The 9308-nt window shown below is 50.7% G+C and overlaps 1 protein-coding gene across 3 annotated transcripts in view; it reads left to right on the forward strand.

Annotated features, from left to right (window-relative positions):
* UBXN8 (UBX domain protein 8) overlaps positions 1–3762 on the forward strand; it is a 132945-nt gene extending 129183 nt beyond the window's left edge. For 2 of the 3 annotated variants that reach the window (XM_030194491.1, XM_030194492.1), the window contains one exon: positions 3382–3762. In XM_030194491.1, coding sequence (XP_030050351.1) covers positions 3382–3549 — 168 coding nt within the window. In that variant the 3' untranslated portion in view covers positions 3550–3762. The remainder of the gene's footprint in view (positions 1–3381) is intronic. The other variant, XM_030194493.1, reaches the window with a different exon arrangement.
* The last annotated feature ends 5546 nt before the right edge of the window (positions 3763–9308 follow it).

The raw sequence follows: 9308 nt of genomic DNA on the forward strand, positions 1-9308 counted from the left end.
CGGAGCACCTAGGTTTTAGAGGAGGGAAAAAGGAAAAAAAAAATTTTCCTATTTCCCTCCTCTAAAACCTAGGTGCGTCTTATGGTCCGGTGCATCTTATAGTCCGAAAAATACAGTATGTTCTTACCTCCAGAACCACTTGGATACAATAGTAACTTTACAACTAGGAGAAGAGCATCAAAAGACAATCAGGGAAGTTGCTGCCACAAGACATCTTTGGCACAGCAGCACATAAAACTATAAACTTCCATAATGCATCAGACCAATATTCATCAAACCCAGTATCTTGTTTCCAACAGTGACCAAAGTCAGATCACAAGTACCTGGCAGGATCTATCCTTCTATTGTTGGTCTAAAGTATAACAAATATTGGAAAGCGTTTTTGTGTGTCGCTTTGGAACACACTACCTATTAAGGTGCAATTGCTCTTATTTTTCTTTCAGCAAGAAATTGAAGACCTACCTTTTTACAGAATTTTTTAAGGAGTAATTTTTATCAACCCTATTGTATGTAAGCTGTTTTTACTTTGTAAAGTTTTTGTTACTTTGTAAACCGCTTAGGACCACAAGATTCTGTGATACAAAAATGCTTTGGATTAGATTAGATTCCATGCTGCTTACCCCCAGGAACAAGCAGTGGTTTCCTCAAGTCTGCCTGGTTAATAATGGTTTATGGACTTTTTCTCACATCCTTCAGGAATGAATTAGAAAGTTTAAGTGTTTATACATCTAGTGAAAAAAATATTTTCTCCAATTTGTTTTAAAAACTACTCAGTAATTTAATGGATTTGCACTGTTTGGAGGAGTAAACAACCAATTCATGTTTACCTATTCCACGCCATTCTTGCTTTCATAGATCTCTCTCTCTTCTCAGCACTCTTATCTCCAAGCTGAAAAGCCCTAGCTTATTTAGCCTTTCCTCATAGGGAATCTATTCCACCTCTTTATCATTTTGGTCTCCCTTCTATATAGTATTACAATATTCAATCTATTCTGCATTCCTTTCTTAATTATTGCTATCATTCTGTTTGCTTTTTGGGCCTCATACTGAGCCAAAAATGTTAGAGCCCCGTTTACCAATCTGCATTAAATGCTAGAGACACCCATAGGAATATATGGGTGTCTCCAGCATTTAGCACGTGCTAAAAACACTAGTGCACCTTTGTAAACAGGGCCCTTAATGTATTTTCTACAATGACATCTAGATCCTTTCCTTAGATGCAGTGGTATAGCCAGAAGGCAATTTTTGGTGGGCCAACAGGTTGGATGGATGGGCACTAGAGAAACACCTGCCACCTGATATGCCCTGCCCACACCTACCGCACACCTACCCCACGCCCAATAACTTCAATGGGAGTAGCAGTGCTGGCCTCAGTGTCTACAGGCCACATTGAGAGCAAGGGGAAATATAAGAGGGTGCACTCTTCATCCTCCACTGAGCCACAGTCCTCCAACACACATATGCTTCCCCAAAATATGCCCTAAATATTACCGTGGGGCCCTAAAATATCAATACATCTATCAAGAAAACTGAACAGGCCAGATTACTACAGAAAATTGATGCTAACAGAATACTTTGGTCACACACATGGAACACAAATGCCAAATACAGAATAAGTGACCACAAACCATAAACAAATTAAATCAAAATCCCAAGAGGCCAGACCTTGCATTTAGCACAGCACAGAGAAATACAAAGAGATGCATGTTCTCCTATACTGTGCAAAATATGATAGCACATGCAAGAGACAATGTTAGGGGAGGTACAACTAGGGCAACTGCGTTTGGCCCCCTAGCCAGAGAGAACCCCAGGCCAGCTGGAAGCTGAAGAAGGTGCAGCCTGTTAGTAAGCTTTTGTGTCCCCTCCCAAATTTCTGCCTTGGGCCCTGCCATATCTAGCAGGATGTACATTTCAAATCTGACATATTCTAGTCACAAAACAGAATACAATTCTTTTTTTCTACCTTTTGTTGTCTGCTCATTTTATTTTTCAAGTCATGTAGGTCCCAGGCTCTGGTTTCTACATCCTTTTGTCTTCTCTTAACTCACTCACCAAGGTCTCATGTCCATTAGATATTTCTACTCTCTCTCCATGTCCACTATCCATCTTCTTCCATCTCTGTACCTCTATCTTCCTCCATGTTTAGTATCTTTTCTCTGTGTCCCTATATCTGTCCAGCTTCTCCCCTCTCTTCGTCCCCAGTGCCAATATATCTCTACCCTCTCTGACCCTACCCAATCCAGCTTCTCTCCCTCTCACTCCTTCCCCTTTCCAGCACCTGGTTTGGTTGCTTTATTCCCTGCCTGCCCACCCACCCCGCCCTCCCTTCCTCTCTCACACTGCAGCTTTAGTATTTGTTCCCTTTTCCTTCATCTCCTTGGTCTGGTATCTCTGTTTCCCTTCCCTCCCTCCTTGTGCTGTACCAGTAGTCCTCTCCCTTCCCTCCAGTTCTCCTCCCCCTCTTCCTCCCACATCCAGCAGCTCTCTTTCTCTGTAGCCCCCTCCTCCTCCTCCTCCCACATCCAGCAGCTCTCTCCCTTCCATCCAGTCTACTCCTCCTCTTCTTCCCATGTCCAGCAGCTCTCTCCCTTCCTTCCCTCCATCCCTTCTTCCTCTTCCTTTGTCCAGCAGCTCTCCAGCCCCTTCCTCCTCTCCCTCCCACATCCAGCAGCTCTCTCCCTCCCATCCACATCCCCTCCTTATCTTCCTCCTGCAGCTATCTCCCTTCCCTCCAGTCCCTTCTTCCTCCCTTGTCCAGCAGCTCCCCAGCCCCTCCCTCCCATGTCCAGTAGCTCTCTCCCTTCCATCCAGATCCCCTCCTCCTTTTCCCCCACCTCCAACTCTCTCCCTTCCATTCAGATCCCCTCCTCCTCTTCCTCCCACATCCAGCAGCTCTCTCCCTTCCCTCCAATCCCCTTCCTCCCACAAATCCGGCAGCAGTACCTAAGCATGTATTTGCAGAACAGCACTTATGTAACACATATTTGCAAGGAGAGATGGGAGCATGGGGGGGGAGCTCCCACTTATGTGCATAACTTACAGAACACTGTACAGTTACACACATCTCTGCCACACTTATGGCAACCATGGAGCTGGTGTAAGTGTGCATGCTTAAGTGCAAGTGCCTAAATTTTAGGCACATTGATACCCAGTTGCACTACTATTCTATAACAGAATCTAGATGGCTAGGATCTTTTATAGGTTTCTACCATGTACCCAGTGTACCCTTAATGTGCTGTTGTTCAGTAGAGAGGCCAGTTCTATTTGAATTGGAGGCCCACTGGAACAGGTGGAAACTGATGTAACAAATGCCCAATTTTTAAAAACTTGAAAATGTTCCTTAGATAAAATAAACATCCAAAATATTTTTCTACATTCTAGGTGTTGTTAGACTGGATGATGAAACTAGGATACCATACTGCCATTTATACATTATGTACACCATACCCCAGAAGGCATCTAAAAGTTGGACATGATTTAACTTTAGAACATGTTGGGATAGCAACTGATACAGTGTTAAATGTGGAAGAAACAATCCCATGTGATTAGAAATAGATATGTTCGTAAACTAATGAAACAGCACAGATCCTCCTTCTGATTGGACTCATTCTCCACATAGCAACATCAGCACAGTATCAATGCTTCATCAGTGGCACCGTCAACACTGCAAAGGACTTCAAATGGTGTTATTGTTTTATAATAGTTGTGTGTGTTTTTTTTTTTTTTTTTGCAAGAATGAAGCATATATTTGTAACTGTTTAAAATGAATAAAAAAAAACACTGCAAAGGACTTCAACACAGACTGTCATGACTCACACCACTGCGCAATCATCGGCATAATCGTCTACACCTACAGTAGCCGATGGGTCTTCTTCAAGATCTTTTCAGCTGCCTGAACATTCCCATTCTTTTCTTCAAAGAATTTAATTTCAAGTTTATTATAACCTGTTTTATCCTGAAAAGTCCAGAACGGACATTATAAAAAAAAATTACAATCTTTTTTAAAACCTATAACAAATTTCAGCCTAAATTACAAAAAATGACCTAAAAATATCCAAAATATGAATCACAAAATAAAAAAATAAAAAAACTTAAGGGGCCTTTTTACTAAAGCTTAGCACACACTAAATGTTAAGAAAGGGTATGATACATACCTGTAGCAGTTGTTCTCCGAGGACAGCAGGCTGATTGTTCTCACGACTGGGTTGACGTCCGCGGCAGCCCCCACCAACCGGAAGAAGCTTCGCGGGACGGTCGGCACGCAGGGCACGCCCACCGCGCATGCGCGGCCGTCTTCCCGCCCGTGCGCGACCGCTCCCGCCAGTTGAATGACTAGCAAAAGATGAAACACACAACTCCAAAGGGGAGGAGGGAGGGTAGGTGAGAACAATCAGCCTGCTGTCCTCGGAGAACAACTGCTACAGGTATGTATCATACCCTTTCTCCGAGGACAAGCAGGCTGCTTGTTCTCACGACTGGGGTATCCCTAGCTCTCAGGCTCACTCAAAACAAGAACCCAGGTCAATTGAACCTCGCAACGGCGAGGGAACAACAGAAATTGACCTACGAAGAACAACTAACTGAGAGTGCAGCCTGACCAGGATAAATTCGGGTCCTGGAGGGTGGAGTTGGATTTACACCCCAAACAGATTCTGCAGCACCGACTGCCCGAACCGACTGTCGCGTCGGGTATCCTGCTGGAGGCAGTAATGAGATGTGAATGTGTGGACAGATGACCACGTCGCAGCCTTGCAGATCTCTTCAATAGTGGCTGACTTCAAGTGGGCCACCGACGCTGCCATGGCTCTGACACTATGAGCCGTGACATGACCCTCAAGAGTCAGCCCAGCCTGGGCGTAAGTGAAGGAAATGCAGTCTGCTAGCCAATTGGAGATGGTGCGTTTCCCGACAGCGACCCCTAGCCTGTTAGGGTCGAAAGAAATAAACAATTGGGCGGACTGTCTGTTGGGCTGTGTCCGCTCCAAGTAGAAGGCCAATGCTCTCTTGCAGTCCAATGTGTGCAACTGACGTTCAGCAGGGCGGGTATGCGGCCTGGGGAAGAATGTTGGCAAGACAATTGACTGGTTAAGATGGAACTCCGACACCACCTTCGGCAGGAACTTTGGGTGGGTGCGGAGCACTACTCTGTTGTGATGAAATTTGGTATATGGAGCATGAGCTACCAGGGCTTGAAGCTCACTGACCCTACGAGCTGAAGTAACTGCCACCAAGAAAATGACCTTCCAGGTCAAGTACCTCAGATGGCAGGTATTCAGTGGCTCAAAAGGAGGTTTCATCAGCTGGGTGAGGACGACGTTGAGATCCCATGACACAGTAGGAGGCTTGATAGGGGGCTTTGACAAAAGCAAACCTCTCATGAATCGAACGACTAAAGGCTCTCCAGAGATGGCTTTACCTTCCACACGATAATGGTAAGCACTAATCGCACTAAGGTGATTCCTTACTGAGTTGGTCTTGAGGCCAGACTCTGATAAGTGCAGAAGGTATTCAAGCAGGTTCTGTGCAGGGCAAGAACGAGGTTCTAGGGCCTTGCTCTCACACCAAACGACAAACCTCCTCCACTTGAAAAAGTAACTCTTTTTAGTGGAATCCTTCCTAGAGGCAAGCAAGACCCGGGAGACACCCTCAGACAGACCCAACGCAGCGAAGTCTACGCCCTCAACATCCAGGCCGTGAGAGCCAGGGATTGAAGGTTGGGGTGCAGCAACGCTCCGTCGTTCTGCGAAATGAGAGTCGGAAAACACTCCAATCTCCACGGTTCTTCGGAGGACAACTCCAGAAGAAGAGGGAACCAGATCTGACGGGGCCAAAAGGGCGCTATCAGAATCATGGTGCCGCGGTCTTGCTTGAGCTTCAGTAAGGTCTTCCCCACCAAAGGTATGGGAGGATAAGCATACAGGAGGCCGGTCCCCCAATGAAGGAGAAAGGCATCTGACGCTAGCCTGCCGTGTGTCTGAAGCCTGGAACAGAACAGAGGCAGCTTGTGGTTGGTCTGAGAGGCGAAAAGATCCACCGAGGGGGTGCCCCACTCTCGGAAGATCTTGCGTACCACTCTGGAATGGAGCGACCACTCGTGCGGTTGCATGACTCTGCTCAGTCTGTCGGCCAGACTGTTGTTTACCGCCTGCCAGGTACGTGGCTTGGAGAAGCATGCCGAAGCGACACGCCCAACGCCACATACCGACGGCTTCCTGACACAGGGGGCGAGATCCGGTGCCCCCCTGCTTGTTGACGTAATACATTGCAACCTGATTGTCTGTCCGAATTTGGATAATTTGGCAGGACAGCCGATCTCTGAAAGCCTTCAGTGCGTTCCAGATCGCTCGGAGCTCCAGGAGGTTGATCTGCAGATCCTTTTCCTGGAGGGACCACAGACCCTGGGTGTGAAGCCCATCGACATGGGCTCCCCACCCCAGGCGGGATGCATCCGTCGTCAGCACTTTCGTGGGCTGCGGAATTTGGAATGGACGTCCCAGGGTCAAATTGGTCCGTATGGTCCACCAGAGCAGTGAAGTGCGGCAACTGGTGGAGAGGCGGATGACATCCTCTAGATTCCCGGTGGCTTGGAACCACTGGGAAGCTAGGGTCCATTGAGCAGATCTCATGTGAAGACGAGCCATGGGAGTCACATGAACTGTGGAGGCCATATGACCCAGAAGTCTCAACATCTGCCGAGCTGTGATCTGCTGAGACGCTCTGGTCTGCGAAGCCAGGGCCAAGAGATTGGTGGCCCTCGCTTCGGGAAGGTAGGCCTGAACCGTCTGGGAATTCAGCAGCGCTCCTATGAATTCCAGAGACTGAGTTGGCTGGAGATGGGACTTTGGGTAATTTATCACAAACCCCAGCAGCTCCAGAAGTTGAATAGTGCACTGCATGGACCGGAGGGCTCCTGCCTTCGAGGTGTTCTTGACCAGCCAATCGTCGAGATATGGGAACACGTGCACTCCCAGCTTGCGTAGGTAGGCCGCTACCACCACGAGGCACTTTGTAAACACTCGTGGGGCAGAGGCGAGCCCAAAGGGCAGCACACAATACTGAAAGTGCCGTGCGCCCAGGCGGAATCTGAGATACTGTCTGTGAGCTGGCAGTATCGGGATGTGAGTGTATGCGTCCTTTAAATCCAGGGAACATAGCCAATCGTTTTTCTGAATCATTGGCAGAAGGGTGCCCAAGGAAAGCATCCTGAACTTTTCTTTGACCAGGAATTTGTTCAGGCCTCTCAGGTCTAGGATGGGACGCATCCCCCCTGTTTTCTTTTCCACAAGGAAGTACCTGGAATAGAATCCCTGCCCTTCCTGCCCGGGTGGTACGGGCTCGACCGCATTGGCGCTGAGAAGGGCGGAGAGTTCCTCTGCAAGTACCTGCTTGTGATGGGAGCTGAAAGACTGAGCTCCCGGAGGACAATTTGGAGGCAGGGAGGTCAAATTCAGGGCGTATCCACACCGCACTATTTGGAGAACCCACTGGTCGGAGGTTATGAGAGGCCACCTTTGGTGAAAGAATTTTAACCTCCCTCCGACCGGCAGGTCGTCCGGTACGGACACTTGTAGGGCGGCTATGTTCCCGTGGATCCAGTCAAAAGCCCGTCCCCGGCTTTTGCTGTGGAGGCGCAGGGGGCTGCTTAGGCGCACGCTGTTGACGGGAACGAGCGCGCTGGGGCTGTCCCTGTGCCTGACGAGGCCTTCGGGCCGGCTGGTTGTACCTACGCTTCGCAAAAGAATAGGGTGCAGCCTGCCGAGCCCGGGAAAAACGCCCGCCCGCGGGGGCGGGTGCTGAAGGCGCCCGGTGGGAGAGCTTGTCGAGAGCGGTTTCCCGCTGATGCAGTTGGTCAACCATCTGCTCGACCTTCTCGCCAAAAATATTATCCCCCCGGCAAGGGACGTCAGCCAGTCTCTGCTGGGTGCGGTTGTCCAGGTCAGAGGCACGCAGCCATGAGAGCCTGCGCATCACTATACCTTGGGCCGCAGCACGAGATGCCACGTCACAGGTGTCAAAAATCCCCCTGGACAGGAACTTTCTGCACGCCTTCAGCTGCCTGACCACCTCCTGATATGGCCTGGACTGCTCCGGCGGGAGCTTATCGACCAGGTCCGCCAGCTGTTGCACATTGGTCCGCATGTGGATGCTCATATAGAGCAGGTAAGATTGGATGCGGGTCACGAGCATGGAGGATTGGTAGGCCTTCCTCCCAAATGAGTCCAGAGTGCGAGACTCCCGCCCCGGGGGCGCCGAGGCGGTATCCCTCGAACTCCGTGCCCTCTTGAGAGCAGAATCCACGACCGCTGAGTCATGGGGCAACTGGGGCCGCATGAGCTCTGGGTCAGAGTGGATCCTGTACTGGGACTCTGCTTTCTTGGGAATGGTGGGGTTAGTTAGTGGTCGCACCCAGTTCCGAAGCAGCGTCTCCTTCAGGACATTGTGCAGCGGTACCGTGGAGGACTCTCTAGGTGGTGATGGATAGTCGAGGACCTCGAGCATCTCGGCCCTCGGCTCTTCCACAGAGACCACGGGAAAGGGAATGCTTATAGACATATCCCGCACAAAGGAGGCAAAGGAGAGACTCTCAGGAGGTGAGAGCTTCCTCTCCGGTGACGGCGTGGGGTCCGAGGGAAGGCCCGTAGAGTCCTCTGAGGAGAAATATCTCAGGTCTTCCTCTTCCCCCCACGAGTCCTCATCCTCGGTATCGGACATTAGCTCATGTAGCTGAGTCCGGTACCGGGCCCGGCTCGACGTCGAGGCACCGAGGTCTCGGTGTCGTCGAGCGGTGGACTCCCGCGCCGGCGGGGACGGAGCTCCCTCCATCGACGTCAACGGGGACTCCACCTGCGTGGCGGTCGAGACCGGCACCGCAAGCGGCGGCGGTGTCGACAGCCCCGGCGCCGGGCTAGAGCTCGCCGGCGCCACAGTCATCGGCGCCGGGGGGCACAGCCTGGCGCATCAGCCCTTCCAGGATCCCCGGAAGGATGGCTCTGAGGCACTCGTCCAGGCCCGCTGCCGGGAAAGGCGGTGGGGCCGGTAAGGGTGTCGGTGCCAGAAGCTGCTGGGGGCCAGGAGACGGCACCGAGGTGCCGGAACCCCGACGCGTCGGTACCTCCACCACCGACGGAGATCTCTCCTCTCTGCGATGACGCTTCGGCGTCGACTCCCCTTCAGGGTGCACCGAGGGCTCCCGGTGACGGCGCTTCTTATCTTTTTTCCGGTGCACGTCACCGGCGCCGGAGGGCATGGAGGAGGAGGAGGTCGATCCCCCTCGGTCTCGAGGTACCGGCTCCGACAGGGTTCGGTCC

The sequence above is a fragment of the Microcaecilia unicolor genome, chromosome 2 (genome assembly GCF_901765095.1).
Source record: "Microcaecilia unicolor chromosome 2, aMicUni1.1, whole genome shotgun sequence".
Classification (NCBI taxonomy): domain Eukaryota; kingdom Metazoa; phylum Chordata; class Amphibia; order Gymnophiona; family Siphonopidae; genus Microcaecilia; species Microcaecilia unicolor.